The 16,028-nt window shown below is 41.2% G+C and overlaps 1 protein-coding gene across 14 annotated transcripts in view; it reads right to left on the bottom strand.

The window, feature by feature from the left end:
* The window catches only part of PLD1 (phospholipase D1), a 284,231-nt gene that overhangs the window by 62,129 nt on the left and 206,074 nt on the right, over positions 1 to 16,028 (bottom strand). For all 14 annotated transcript variants that reach the window (XR_009595050.1, XR_009595051.1, XM_042234517.2 and 11 more), the window contains 2 exons: positions 13,602 to 13,736; positions 4,466 to 4,619 (listed from right to left, as the gene is read on the bottom strand). Coding sequence is in view for 12 of the 14 variants with exons in the window: in XM_042234517.2 (XP_042090451.1) it covers positions 4,466 to 4,619; positions 13,602 to 13,736 (289 nt within the window). In the remaining 2 variants the exon portion in view is untranslated. The remainder of the gene's footprint in view (positions 1 to 4,465; positions 4,620 to 13,601; positions 13,737 to 16,028) is intronic.

Below are 16,028 nucleotides of genomic sequence, written 5' to 3'. Positions count from 1 at the left end.
AAACACTCAGGACTGACCTCCTTTAGGATGGACTGCTTGGATGTCCTTGCAGTCCAAGGGACTCTCAAAAGTCTTCTCCAACAACACAGTTCAAAAGCATCAATGCTTCAGTGCTCAGCTTTCTTTATAGTTCAACTCTCACATCCATACGTGACTACTGGAAAAACCATAGCCTTGACTAGACGGACCTTTGTTGGTAAAGTAATGTCTCCGCTTTTTAATATGCTGTCTAGGTTGGTCATAACTTTCCTTCCAAGGAGCAAGCATCTTAATTTCACGGCTGCAATCACCATCTGCAGTGATTTTGGAGCCCCCCAAAATACAGTCTATCATTGTTTCCACTGTTTCCCCATCTATTTGCCATGAAGTAATGGGACCAGATGCTGTGATCTTAGTTTTCTGAATGTTGAGTTTTAAGCCAGCTTCTTCACTCTCCTCTTTCACTTTCATCAAGAGGCTCTTTAGTTCTTCTTCACTTTCTGCCATAAGGGTGGTGTCATCTGCATATCTGAGGTTATTGATATTTCTCCCGGCAATCTTGATTCCAGCTTGTGTTTCTTCCAGTCCAGCGTTTCTCATGAGGTACTCTGCATGTAAGGTAACTCAGCAGGGTGACAATATACAGCCTTGACGTACTCCTTTTCCTATCTGGAACCAGTCTGTTGTTCCATGTCCAGTTCTAACTGTTGCTTCTTGATCTGCATACAGATTTCTCAAGAGGCAGGTCAGGTGGTCTGGTATTCCCATCTTTTGAAAAATTTTCCAATTTGTTGTGATCCATACATTCAAAGGTTTTGGCATAGTCAATAAAGCAGAAGTACTCCTGCTTCCAATAATGAAAATCCTAAAGCATTACTGAAGAATAAAAATTTTGAAGAAACTGAAGTACATACCTTGTTCTTCAATAGGATGGCTCAATATTATAAAGACATCAGCTCTTTTTATGTTAATCTATACTCCAGTATTCTTGCCTAGAAAATCCCATGGACAGAGGAGCTTGGTGAGCTACAGTCCATGGGGTCGCAAAAGAGTCAGACACAACTTAGACACTAAGCAACAGCAACAATAAATATACTGTAGTCATGATCAAAAAACTAAGGCGGGAACTTGAATAAACAATGTTAAAGTTCATGTGGAAGAATGAATAGGAGTAGCCAAGGTTATTTTGGAAAAAATATACTAATGTGGGGAAGTGGTATGGTAGGAAGGAAGCAGTATTAAAGTGCACAGTGATGATAAATAAAATGATACCACACTGGCATGCAAGTCAACAGAACTTCAATAGGAAGCAGTAGAGAGTACAACTAGGTTAGGATGTACGGCAATTTGGTACAGCATAAAGAGGCACTGCAGGCTAGAGAGGCAAACAGTACTGTAGTCATGCACTTCCGGATCAGCTGGTTTCTCCAGCAAAACGAGTTAGAGTCTCTACTTCCTTTCTAACATTAAAATAATCTGCAGATGCTGAATGTAAAATATAGTATCAGGGACTTCTATGGTGGTCCAGTGGCTAAGACTCCACACTCCCAAGGCAGGGGACCTAGGTTCAATCCCTGGGGAGGGAACTAAATCCCACACGCCATAACTAAGAGTTCACACGCCACGACTGAAGATCCCGTGTGCAACTGAGACCCAGTGCAGCCAAATAAATAATAAATAAGTAAGTAAATATTAAAAAATAAGTAAATATAAAAGAATAAAAAGTAATATTAAACAAGCACTAGAAGATAAAATGTAAGGAAATAGGAAATATTTTGTCTTGGGTTGGGGAAGCTAGTCTAAGCATATTTATTAAAATGGGGAGAAAAAAGAAAAAACTGATAGATTTGATTAATAAGAGTTGAAGTTTCCCCCAAATACTATAAACATGATTAAAAAGCAATTGGCAAGTCAGATTTGCAACAAATGGGAGAAAGAAATTAGCCTCTTGTATACTTAAATTCCTTATAAGTCATTTTAAAAAAAGCGAAACATTCCAACAAAATGGACAAAGGACATGAATAGTCTAGACAGTTTACAAAAGAACAAGTACAAATGGGTAATGGATACATTTTTAAACTCTCAAATTGCACATTTTTTAAAAAAGGGAAAATTCATTTTGAAACCCAACAAATCGGCAAAGCTTAAATAAAATAACAGAATTCAGAAAAGATGGGAGGAAAAAGTCCTCTAAAACATTGTTAGATATACAATATGAAGTCAGAGGGCAAAGGAAACTACACACTTCCTTTGGCTAGAAATTCCAGGGCTAGGATTTAGTTAAGGCACAATTAAGGAGGTGAGCAAGATGCTTCTACAACCACACCCACTTTTGTAAGTCAGTGATAAATCTGGGTGTTACTGAGGTTCTCCTTAAAGAAATTATGGCATTCTCATATGATGTGGAGAAGGAAATGGCAACCCACTCCAGTGTTCTTGCTTGGAGAATCCCAGGGATGGCAGAGCCTGGTGGGCTGCCGTCTATGGGGTTGCACAGAGTCGGACATGACTGAAGCAACTTAGCATATGATGTGATATAATGCAGCCATTAAATGCATTACAATGTAGCTATTAAATGCTATAGAACACAATGACATGGAAAAGTGTGTGCAACATTGTTTAAATAATAAAGAACTTTGTGGAACTACAAGAACCCATTATGTTTAAAATAAGAAATACAACACAGTGATACTTATGTATAGAAAAAAGTGGAATGAGATACACACCATGTTAAAATTATTAGCCCTAGGTGGTGGGATTACAGATAAATTTAATTTTCTTATTGCTTTTCTGTGTTTGCCAAATTTTCTACAATGAAAATATGTTGAAATCAGAACTCTCTGCCTCTATAATTATTATACATTTAGCAATTCATAAAGAAGCCCACACCTTTAAAGAGAATACTTAAGTTCTCATGGAACTGAAAAGGTATGACATTTATCTCTAATTTACAGGAGGAAATATTTCTTTCCCTATATAACCTACAGTAGGCAATCAATGGGTTGATTAACAGGATACTAATTTTAAACTCTCCCCTCTAAACAAAACAAATTTACATTAGAAGCTAATTGAAATATCAATAATTAGACAAAAAATCTTACTGGCAAAATAATTAGTAACAAATGTGAATAAAAACAGAGGTCTGACATATTCCGAGGGATACATTTGCTGAGTTCCTGGGGCAGGGGGAGCAGAAGGAACTGAAGCTTGGTTCTCAAAAGCCAGAGTCTGGAGTGGGTAGGAGGGAAGGGCCTCTAGCATCTGCAGGAGGTAAGTGCTGGTGGTGTGTCTGTCTACCAGTGAGCCAGTTTCCAGAAGCGACTGTTAACTGGGAAAGGTGCCAATAAGAGGACTGCCACCGTGTGTGTGCTGCCTTTCACCAGAAAGCTTAAAACACCACCTTTAACTGGGGGCACTTGTCTCGATCTCACTGTAGAGACCACACTGAAATCCCGTCCTGGCCAATATAGCTTTCTGTGTGGGCTTCAGTCACTCAGTCGTGCCCAACTCTGTGTGACCCCATGGACTGCAGCCCACCAGACTCTTCCGTCCATGGGATTCTCCAGGCCAGAATACTGGAGTGGGTTGCCATTTCCTTCTCCAAGGGATCTTCCTGACCCAGGGATCAAGCCGGGGTCTCCTGCATTGCAGGCAGATTCTAGAATCATACAATTGTGGACTTCCTGAAAAAGCTTACATGTGGGAGGGTGGTTGGGGTGTTTCACAGACAGTGGGAGCTCAGTGTGTCTGCAGTGACTACGGAGGAGGGAGAAGAGATAAGAAGCCATTCAGAAAAAAAAAAAAAATGCCATTGTGGAGGGAACAGAGAAGCCACAGGATCTGAGTGAGGTTCTCGAAGGATCACTGTTCACTGACACTGGGATACAGGGGCTGGGATGGGGCCAGTTAGCGCCATGCCCAGCGAAGTTCTGAGGAACTTAACTGAATGAAGGACTCATTTAGGACCACACAATCCTTGGTTCTCAGCCCAGCGCTCTCTCCGCTGGACCACAGATTTGTTTAAAACTCACATCTTCCTGTAGAAGATCAGGAATCTTCTATGCCTGGAGTCATCTCAAATCTGAGAACTGAAGTTTCCACATTTAAATTTAACACCAGTAATCTCTAGCATTCTCCTTTAGTGATTTTAAAAATCATACCCTTGTATCACTGGAACTATTTCAATTTCTAAAAGTGGACTCACTATAAAAAACTTAAATAGACACTAGGTGGTTTGACTTGGTCCTAAATCTATTAATAGATTTAAAATGCTAGGTTTTTTTTTTTTTACACATAAAAATAATAAAAGCTATTAAAATAGGAAATGTTTGTGCCCCACACAAAGCCATTTTGCACCACATCCTGTGTTCTGGGGACACTGTTTTGAAAAAAGAAGAACCTGGAGAGGGCAGGTGTGCTGAGAGTTAAGAGGCTGGGCTGGGTCGCAGTGCCTACTGCAGAGGGACACCCAGCTTCAGAGACCCACCGAAAGCACTGAAGCCGAAGTCCTTGGGCAAATCGACCAGCTTGGTACTCTCTTCCATCCATTACTGAAGGGACTGTCTCCGTGTCCTGCACAATGACAGCCATTTCACTGTCTCGCTTGCCCAGCATGCTTCGGTCATTTATGTTGGCAGAGCCTATAAGGAGAAACAGTGTAACTGAACAATTTTCTTGTCGAGGTAGACACTCTCTTGTCCTCCACACTTGATTCTTCCTTGCTAAATAAACCCTCACTTTGTTTGGTTTTCAAGAGGTGCGGTGCTCTAGGGAAGCAGTGACCTCCCTAACCCAGGGGTGAATCTCGATCTGTCTAAGTCAACCATGGTCCTGACATTATTTCTGCCAGTGACTGCTTGGAAATAGGCACTTGTCACGATTCCAGCCACTGTAACATGAAGGCAAATCTGCCAGGGGCTTCTGAGAAAGTTTTCTACTTCTTATTAACAGAGACAAGAACAGGATGTCTCTTCCAGTCTTTGGATACTCCGGCTTGAAAGGTTGTATGAAAGCATGATTCTAGGAGCTGTAGCAGCTCTTTTGTAACCAAGAGGACAAACAGGTAAAGACAGCAGAACAGAAAGAAGAAAGATTCTGGGTCTTCAAGTCACTGAACTAGCCAACTCTGGAACTTCTTAACCTTCTTCCCTTATCTTTTCTATTGTTTCACATACCTCTAGCTGAATTTTCTATCTTGTGGCTCAAGGGATTCTAACTGATATAATCATTAAGCACACAAAGAAACAAGAATGCTTACCAGTTCAGTTCAGTTAGCTTTTATACTTAATAATTAAATTCTGCAGACTTTAACCCATGGTCATATAATTATAAATGTCAAAATCCAAGAAGACCTTCACAGCAATATAATCCACTCTCAAACACAGACTATCATTAGTGGCTATGAGTTTCCATTCTCTTGCCTCACTTGAGAGGCACAGCAATGGCTTCTGCATCAACTTCTCTCCATTCTATTTTCAAATCCAAATGAGCTGAGAATGTCAACTTTCACATGTATTTGAATATTAATTCAATGTGTATCTTCTGCGTTCCTCTGTCATATATTGTTACTTTTTCTGCATTAACCATCATGGATCCACACTTTTGAATCCTTGAGGTATTCTACAAACTACAGAAGGGCCTGGCTGATTCTCTTTTTCTTTCTTGCTCCTCTTGCTCTAGCCCCACGCTCCACTGCTTCTGCAGGCTCAGAGCAGAAGGGTCAGGTTGAAAGGAGCTCAGGGCTACCCTCTGTGATGGGGCCATCAGGGTGGAAAGTATTAGCCCAAATGGCAGGATGCTAGACATGAGAGGAAGCCAGCTCCTCCTAAAGAGACTTCACTGCCATTTGCCACAATATTGCATGCGTGGATGCTTGCTAAAGCCACTTCAGTTGTGACTTTGTGACCCCATGGACTGTAGCTCGCCAGGCTCCTCGCAACCCACTCCAGTTCTCTTGCCTGGAAACTCCCATGAACGGAGGAGCCTGGTAGGCTGCAGTCCAAAGGGTTGCAAACAGTCGGACATGACTGAGCAACTTCACTTTCACGCATTGGAGAAGGAACTGGCAACGCACTCCAGTGTTCTTGCCTGGAGAATCCCAGGGACAGCGGAGCCTGGTGGGCTGCTGTCTGTGGGGTCGCACAGAGTCCGACACGACTGAAGCGACTTAGCAGCAGCAGCGTATGTAGCAAAGAAGCCTCCTCTCTGCGTGAACTGCCCCTTACCCAGGTGTGTGAACTGTCAGGGGTGAGGAGTAAGGTCCCCCAAGTGCTGCTTAGGGGCTTACCAGGTGGCTCAGTGGTAAAGTATCCGCCTGCCAAGCAGGAGACACTGGTTCGATCCCTGGGTTGGGAAGAGCCCCTGGAGTAGGAAATGGCAACCCACTCCACTATTTTTGTCTGGAAAATTTCATGGAAGAAGAGCCTGGCGGGCTTTACAGTCCTGCTGCTGCTGCTGCTGCTGCTAAGTCGCTTCAGTCGTGTCCGACTCTGTGCAACCCCATAGACGGCAGCCCACCAGGCTCCTCCGTCTCTAGGATTCTCCAGGCAAGAACACTGGAGTGGTTGCCATTTCCTTCTCCAATGCCTGAAAGTGAAAGTGAAGTCACTCAGTCGTGTCCGACTCTTAGCAACCCTGTGGACTGCAGCCTACCAGGCTCCTCCATCCATGGGATTTTCCAGGCAAGAGTACTGGAGCAGGGTGCCAGCTCCTTCTCCACCTATACAGTCCATGGGGTCTCAAAGAGGCAGACATCTGATCGAGCAGTGCTGGGGCGTCACTACCACATGTCCCCAGCAGAGGCCGCTGTCGGGCCGGGGCTGCTGAATTGGGAAGACATTGCTCTTCACTGTCTGGCAGCCTGAGCAAATGAGCCCTCTGGAAAGCCTTCTACACAGAGAAGCAGGCGCGCGCGCACGCGCACACACGCGCGCGCACACACACACACACACACACACACACACACACACACACACATTTTCACACCGGTCCCCCTAGACTCCCTCTCAGCACTGTGGGCCCCACACTCGCCAGCAGAGGAATGCATTGCTGGCATTCTGAACTAGAATTCTTAGAGGGTGTGTTTTCTTGTACTTCCAGGGTCTGTCAGCAGTTTCCCAGGGCACTCTCGACCGCACTGGATAAGTGAGCTGTGCTTCTCTTGCGCTCATGCTCAGTCATGTTCGACTCTTTGCGACCCTTTGGGCTGTAGCCCACCAGGCTCCTCTGACCATGAAATTTCCTAGGCAGGAATACTGGAATCCTCCAGGGGATCTTCCACACTGAGAGACGGAAACTGCGTCTCCTGTTTCCTGCCCTGTAGGCAGATTCTTTACCCACTGAGCCATCAGGGAAGCCAGGATAACGGAGTTGGCCTCTACTTATTAGGAATGTGGAGAAGGGGAAGAGAAAACTTCAGATGAATTTAATAAATGAGATACTAAAAATGAGATATTGATGGAGGCAAATATTATTTCCCTTTTTGTTGTTAAACATTCCCATATTCTGAAAATCAAATTCAGAACAGCAGGCTATAGTATTAACCCATTTCTACAGAAAATATGAGGGAGAAGAATGGGCAAGGACTCTAGGAAGATACACACTCAAGAGTTAAGGGTGGTGAGTGCTTTCTGGCAAAGGGAAGGAGACACTAAGGGGAATTTTGACCTTTTACTCTATGTGAGTCCTTAGAATTTGAATTGTTTTCAACAAATGTACTCTGTATTTTTATGGTGACTGCAGTCCCTTGGTTTATTAGGACATTGTCTTGATAATTTAAAACCACTTAATTTTTGGAAAATGACCTTTTCTAAGCCTGTTATTAGGAACTTTTTAAATACTGTGAAATATAGCAAAATAGAAAAGAGTATATGAAAACTTATAAGTACAACTTAGGTAATGACTTTAGAAAATCATCGAATTTATTACCCAAGCTGAAAAACAGAACATTACCACATTCTAGAAGAACTCAGCTATCTTCCTGTGGAAGTCCTTCCCCTCCCAGGAGAGAAACTTTATATAGAATTTTGTGTTCATCATGCTAGGATGATGTTTTCCTGAACAAACCAGTTTACTTTGGGCTTATTTTTAATTTGTGTAAATAGAACCATATAGTAGATAATCTTTGGAGACTGGCTTCTTTCATTCAACATCATATCTTTGGGATTTATCTTATACATATCGTAATGCATTATTTTCCTTAAATGAGCACCCACAAACCTATTTACTCATTCTACTGTTGATGGACGTTTGGGTTGTTTCCAGAGTTTTGCTATGAGACACAGTTATGTTCTGCATAGTGGTGTGTATGTTTCCTGATGTACACATGTGGGAGTTTCACGGGGCTCTGTACACAAGAGTGGCGTCCCTGGTGTTGCTTAGTATTGCCAGCACTTGGACTGTCCAGTTTTTGATTTTTGCCAATTGGTATTTTGAAAACCTGTTCTTTTCCTCATTACCATATTAATGAGGATGAGCATCTTTCGAATATTATGGGACTCAGATATGTCCTTTTTGGGGGTGCTCTTATACAATTCCTCTGCCCATCTTTCTTTGGATATTGTCTTTCCTTGTTGATTTAGTTCTTTATATGTTTTGAATGGGCTTCCCTGGTGGCTCAGAAGGTAAAGAATCCACCTGCAATGCAGGAGACCTGGGTTCGATCCCTGGGTTGGGAAGATCCCCTGGAGGAGGGCAAGGCAACCCACTCCAGTATTCTTGGCTGGAGAATCCCCATGGACAGAGGAGCCTGGTAGGCTACAGTCCACGAGGTTGCAAAGAGTATTAATTGCGTCACAAATACTCTTCTTTCAGTTTGTGGTTTATCTTTTTATTTTACTTATATAGCATATTTTGATGAATAAAGTTCTGAATTTTAATGCAGTTAAATTTATCTGTCATTTCCTTTGTGATTTTGCTTTTTTTAAATGTCTTGTTTAAGAATTGTTAATTCTCCTGTGATAGACAGAATAATGACCCCTAGAGATGACTATGTCATAATACCCAAAGTTGGTATGTTATATTACATGATAAAGGGGAATTAAGGCTGCAGATGGAATTAATAGATGGTGCTAATCAGCTGACCATAAAAATAAAGACATTATCCTAGATTATCTAGGTGTTCGGTATAATCACAGAAGTCTTTAAAAGTAAAGGGAATTCAGAGAGAGATGTGGTTACAGAAGAATGGGTTGACACTTGGAGGACTTTCAGAGACGTAACATTGCTGCCTTCAAAGACAGAAGAAAGGGACCATGAAACAAGGACTGAGGGTGGCCACTCAAAGCTGGAAAAGACAAGGAAATGGATTCTCCTTTGTGCTAAATTGCTTCAGTTTTGTCCTACTCTTTGTGACCCCAAGGACTGTGGCCCACCAGGCTCCTCTGTCCATGAGATTCTCCAGGCAAGAATACTAGGGTGGGTTGCGGCCCAGGGGTCGAACCTGCATCTCTTACATCTCTTGCATTGGCAGGCAGGTTCTTTAGCTCCATCTGAGAGGCTTCTAGAAGAAACACAGCCCTGCTGACATCTTGATTTTAACCCAGTGAGATCTATGTTGGACTTCTAACCTACATAACTTTTAGATAATAATTTTGTGCTGTTTCAAGTCACTGAGTTTGTGGTCATTTGCTACAGCAGTAATAGACAACTAATACACCAACTCTACCCTATTTAGGCCTATGTGTTTTAATTAATTCACTTATTTATTTTTGGTTGTACCATGCGGCATATGGGATCCTAGCTCTCCCACTAGGGATCAAACCCATACTCCCTGCATTGGAAGTGCAGGGTCTTAACCACTGGACCTCCAGGGAAGTCCTTAGTGGGCTACTCAGTACCTTCTAACCGCCTGTGTTCCCTGTGCCTCCAGTTCAGGAGTTCTCAGCTTGGCTGCACAGGAGCATCACCTAGGAAGCTTTCAAAAGATAATGGTGCCAAAACAAAAACAGAAAGCAAAAAAACCTTGACATCTGGGCCCTAAGCCAGACCAATTAATCACAATTTCTAGAAGTAGGAACCAGGCATTATTAGTATTTTCTCCTAACATCACTCTATTCTTTTATCAATTAACCCAACTTTCTTTTGCAGGGGGAGAGGATCTATCTGAAAGTAAATTGCAGACATGAATAAACTTTCCCCCAAATGACAGTTCCATTTATCTGAACTCAAACCCATCTGTGTTCAAAATTGTTCTGTGGTGACAGTGAAAACATCTGATTAACTGAGTGGAGATAGGAAGACTCCTATCAGAGTGATGGAAATATTCTGTATATTGTTCTGGGTGGTGGTTACATAAACGTAAACATATGTGAATATTCATTAAGCTGTACACTGAAGTTTTGTGCCATTTACTATAAATAATACATTAATTAAAAAAGAATAGTCCACAAAACACACACAAAAAAGAGCCACTAGGCAATTCTAAGGCAGTCAGGGTTGAGACCCATGGGACTCACTCCTTACTGGGTAGCCTTTCAACTACAGACACTTATCTCGAGCCTGCCTTTAAGCACCGAGATCTATTCCCTCCATGGGGTTTCCCACATATCACCCTTGCTGACTGCCTCTCAGCACCAGTTCATCAGTATCCATCCCAATGGTTCTGGTGTTTGGTGAAACACTACTGCCTCCCCTGTAGTCCCTGAGGTGGGTGGGGTAGTGGCACTGTGTGATCATGTTTTGTGTCTATGGTGATGTGCAGTGGATTGCATGTGTGCATGCTAAGTCACCTCGGTTATGTCCAACTCTTTGTGACCCAGTGCACAGTAGCCTGCCAGGCTCCTCTGTCCATGGGATTCTCCAGGTAATAACACTGGAGTGTGTTGCCATGCCCTCCTCCAGGGGATCTTCCGACCCAGGGATCGAACCTGCATCTCTTACGTCTCCTGCATTGGCAGGCAGGTTCTTTACCACTAGTGCTCCCTGGGAAACCCATGCAGTGAATTAGTGAAACCAAAAGAAAGAAAAAAAAAATCATTTCATTTAGTTAACAGGATAGACTTAAATTTTACTTAAGGATACCCTTGTTTTATTTAGGAAATACAATAACTGTTAGTTTGGCTACATGTCGATAAGATGAATTAGAAAACTGGACTTGGTCACAGATTTTGGAACCAACAGGGCCACTGGGGGTAAGACATAATTAAAGCTATACATGAAAGAGATCTCAGTGTGCGAAACCAAGTATTTCCTTGTGAAGAAAAATTAAGGATAAACTATTTAGTCATTTTTCTTATGATAGATTATTCAGTAATTCTGGTGTAAGTCTGCCATGTTAGAAAATTTAATTACAGGTTACTCTAGCTTCTTTTAAGTTCTTAATGACTTAACACCTGTAAAATATCCTCAACCTAATTTCTCAAGTTCCTCTTTGAGAACTTTAAACATTGTTCTCTGTGTTATGAACTTAAACAGGCCAAATGTCTGAGAGCAGCAACAACAAGTCTCTTTCTTCCAGAGTTCCCACAGAGGTGAAAAGAACAAAAGTATACATGGATTTTTCCATGGATTTTCCAGAGGAAAATCTGTCCTGCCCTTGGGGAAGAAGAAAAAGAAATCCAGCCCCTAAAGACTAGCAAGTGAGACTTCTTCATACTCCCAAGGTCACATCTTCAGTTTCAAGAAAGTAGGTAACAACTGTATGCAAAAAGGATCAATTATTGCTAGTCTAAATAAATTGTAGCCTTTGAGAGTTTAAAGACCTTTCTATAAAGTAAGTCAAAAGCCCTACAGATTTATTTAACTCAAATACTAAAAACTACTTTGCATTTATACTTGATGTAAAAGTAAAGCAGGTTGAAAGTCAAAAAGACTTTTAAAAGGAAAATATTTATAGCTGTCAATTTTTACTTCAAGAATTCTGAAATCTCCCTGAAGAGATCAACCGACCTCTATCTGGCTTTGTTTGTTTGTTTTTCCATTTCAACAAGCATCAGTATTTTCGCTTTCCTTATTGTCACTGTCAATTTGAATATAAAAATATTCTGAGATTAGCTTCTAAAGAGGCAAAGACAAGAATAGCTTGGGGAAATAAGAGAAAACTTGTTTATTAGGGGAGATGGGGAAGAAATGAATCCTTAAACAGCTCCGATCCCTACTGGGCAAGAGATTGAAGACACAAGATTTTTCTCTTAAAGGCCCAGTAAGTATTGAAAGAATGTGTGTGTGTGTGTGTGTGTGTGTGTGTGTGTGTGTATCACCACACTGTCTACATATTTTCTGGCTTCAGAACTGCTTTTCTTTTCAAATCATGTTCCAGAGAAGACAGTCTCATTACTCCTAGGTATGAGATTTTTCTTTCTTTTCTCAGTGGAGGATAGAAATGGAAAAGGCATATATATTGTCATTTTTTTTCCAGAACACTCCATGACATTTAGTTTCTTAAAGAATAGATGTCTTATAGCTGAGAAACTACATTTCATTTAAAACAGATGAGTGGAATGCCCAACAGTGGGACACAGCATATCTCTTAAGTAACATCCCCTCACCCTTGTCAGTTCATTTATCTGACTGGTTATTAATACTCATTTTCTCATTTTGACCTTTCAGTGTTCATGTAACATGATATTAGAAGGCAAACCAACCCCATGATGGGAAAATGAAGCTTTCCGGGTGTACAAAAGAATGGAGCTGCAAACCCACCGTTCTCAGCAAGCTGTTCTAATCTGGGTAGAAGTACAACCAGTAACACCTCTGAATCTGTCATGGGGTGAGGGCTGCAGGAAAAGACTGCAGACCTTAGTCTAGGGCTATATTGTATTATTACTACACAAGCTGGTCTACTCTGTACCCTGATTCAGTTCAGTTCAGTTCAGTCACGCAGTTGTGTCCGACTCTTTGCGACCCCATGAATCGCAGCATGCCGGATTAGTAACACTCAAAATACTGACTCCAGGGGAAAAATGGTAAGCATAGACATTGTTGTTGATGTTGGATAGTTGCTCAGTTGCATCTAACTCTTTTGTGACCCGTGGACTGTAGCCTGGCAGGCTCCTCTGTCCATGGGATTTCCCAGGCAAGAATACTGGAGTGGGTTGCCATTTCCTTCCCCAAGGGATCTTCTCAATCCAGGGATCAAACCCACAATCTCCTGCATTGGCAGGCCAGTTCTTTACCACTGGGCCACCAGGGAAGCTCCAAGCATAGGTGCAGTGATATTTTAACATCCTTCCGATCCTGACTCTTGCAAAAACCTTGGGTCTGAGGTAATGGTTAGCTGGATGTGGTGGGAGCACATACGAAGTACGGCCAGGCAACCAGGTACTCACTTATGACACACTTCCCTTCCCAAACCTCTCCCTTCCAGCCCTGAAATCTAGGTACTTGTTTTTAAAAGGGGAATAATAAAGAATTAATGAGCACAGACTGATTGCTGCACTGCTGGGTTAGACTGCTGTCTCTGGACACTGTAATTTGCACAATGGCCATTTAATTGTTCTGGGCCTCTGTTGCTTCACAGATAAAAACAGGGATTAGGAAGGACATAAGCGAAAAAGATTGCTTCAGGAATGTTTTAGATACTGATACTCTCAACTGCAAAGGAAGCTTCAAAGGAATAAAAAGAATGATTTTTTGCATGAGGTAAGTCAACTGACAAGGAACACAATTAGAGACCAAGTACTTACCAATAATAACAGTGTTGTCATCAGCAATTAGCAACTTGCTGTGGACATAGATAAGTTCAGTGACTAAGTTTCCTTCAAGCTCTGCATGTGTTCTAAGACCACAGAAGGAGATATAATTTATCCACTGATTGCCAACTGTAAATTAAACAAGAAATCACTAAAATTAATATGACCAAGCTCAATAAAGGCATCTTAGATTTTACTGTCTTTCGAAACAAATATACCACTTCAACAGGTTAAGAATAGATTGCATAACATATACATGTATGTGTCTGTACATAATTTTAGAATGCATCTAGGATCTATTTTTACTTTCTGAAGACTTTTATATTGTTAATATAAATGGAGATATAATTTCAAAATATCTTACTGAAGTGATTTCTATGAATCCCCAATGCTAGGTGATCCCCAAATAAATTCAAATATGAACATTTTATTTTAAAGATTTCTTGATTAACTACTGAAGAGTGATAATTGAAGTATAGCCACAGTGGGACAACCTAAGATTTGCATCTGTCTGGGTTGACACCTGCTGCTGTTTATTCTGTTATTTTTTAAAATTTACTTATTTGCCTGCATCAGGTCTTAGTTGCAATACTCGGGATCTTCACTGTATCTTGTGGGATTTCTTTCATTGCAGTGTGTGGGCTTCTCTCTGTTTGTGGCTCGTGAGCTTATTAGTTGCAGTACATGGGCTTAGTCGCTCTGCAGCATGTGGGATCTTAGTTTCCCAACCAGGGATCAAACCCGCATCTCCTGCATTGGATGACAGATTCTTTTTTTTTTTTTAATCCAATTTTATTTTATTTATTATTTTTGCCATTTAAAAATATTTAATTGGAGGCTAATTACTTTACAATTATTGTGGTGGGTTTTGCCATACATTCACATGAATCAGCCATGGGTGTACATGTGTTCCCCATCCTGACTGTCCCTCCCACCTCCCTCCCCAGCCCATCCCTCAGGATCATCCCAGTGCACCAGCCCTGAGCACCCTGTCTCATGCATCGAACCTGGACTGGCGATCTACTTCACATATGATAATATACATGTTTCAGTGCTATTCTCTCAAATCACCCCACCCTCACCTTCTCTCACAGAGTCCAAAAGTCTGTTCTATACATCTGTGTCTCTTTTGCTGTCTCGCATATAGGTCATCATTACCATCTTTCTAAGTTCCATATATATCCGTTAATATACTGTATTGGTGTTTTTCTTTCTGACTTACTTCGTTCTGTATAATAGGCTCCAGTTTCATCCACCTCATTAAAACTGATTCAAATGCATTCTTTTTAATGGCTGAGTAGTATTCCATTGTGTATATATACCACAGCTTTCTTATCTGTCTGCTGATGGACATCTAGGTTGTTTCCATGTCCTGGCTATTATAAACAGTGTTGCAATGAACATTGGGGTACACGTGTCTCTTTCAATTCTGGTTTCCTCAGTGTGTATGCCCAGCAGTGGGATTGCTGGGTCATAAGGCAGTTCTATTTCCAGTTTTTTAAGGAATCTCCACACTGTTCTCTATAGTGGCTGTACTAGTTTGCATTCCCACCAACAGTGTAAGAGGATTGAGATGGCAGATTCTTAACCACCAGACCACCAGGGGAAGTCCCAACACCTGCTGCTGTTTAAATCAGATGCAAGATGTGAGCCCAAACTATTTGATGTATATACATACTTAGTAGCAAACTCAGGGCAAAGCAGCAGTGAAAATTTTACAGACTTTGGGTAAGTAAAAATGTTGGCAGTTAAATAACATCCCTCTTTCTAAAGCATTGAAATCAGGGAAACAAAAAAATCCTAAGTACGTTTGACCTTGGAGAATTTATTTCAGAGCAAGAAGTACCAGGTTTGTACTTTAAAATGTAGCCCTCTCATTGTGTGAAGGTCATTTATGTGATAAGAACTGTATTCCATATCAAATCAACCCATAATCATTACTCTGGCGTGAGTGTTAGTCACGAGATTTTATGGTCCCCCTCTCACACAGCAGTTGTCCTGGATAAGCTAAGTGTGATACTAAGAATAAATGGAGTGGAACCAAAGCATCACAGATTCTTATAGAAGGAGAATATAAATTTTTATAAGAGAATGTGAAGCATGCTGATAGAATCAATGGTAGTTCATGTTTCATTTACTGAAGTTTCCAGGTATTACTTATGTTTTCTATTTTGCTGTTGATGTTACTCAGTGAACCTATTACATTTAGGTATCTTGGAAGGAAATTTTTTCACAGGTAATATATAGAGGTTCTTCCATTTATAGATAACCTTTCCCATATCTGATATTAACACATACTATAAAGTCTGTATAATTAAAACAGTGCAGAACTGGTACATAGACAGCCAAACCAGTGTCTGAAATTGAAAGTCCAGAAACAGATCCACGTAAATATGAAAATTTTGCGTATGATAAAGGTTG

Source organism: Ovis aries, chromosome 1 (assembly GCF_016772045.2).
Source record: "Ovis aries strain OAR_USU_Benz2616 breed Rambouillet chromosome 1, ARS-UI_Ramb_v3.0, whole genome shotgun sequence".
Classification (NCBI taxonomy): Eukaryota; Metazoa; Chordata; class Mammalia; order Artiodactyla; family Bovidae; genus Ovis; species Ovis aries.
The sequence above is the reverse complement of the archived record's forward strand: the minus strand, read 5'-3'. Positions and strand labels throughout refer to the sequence as shown.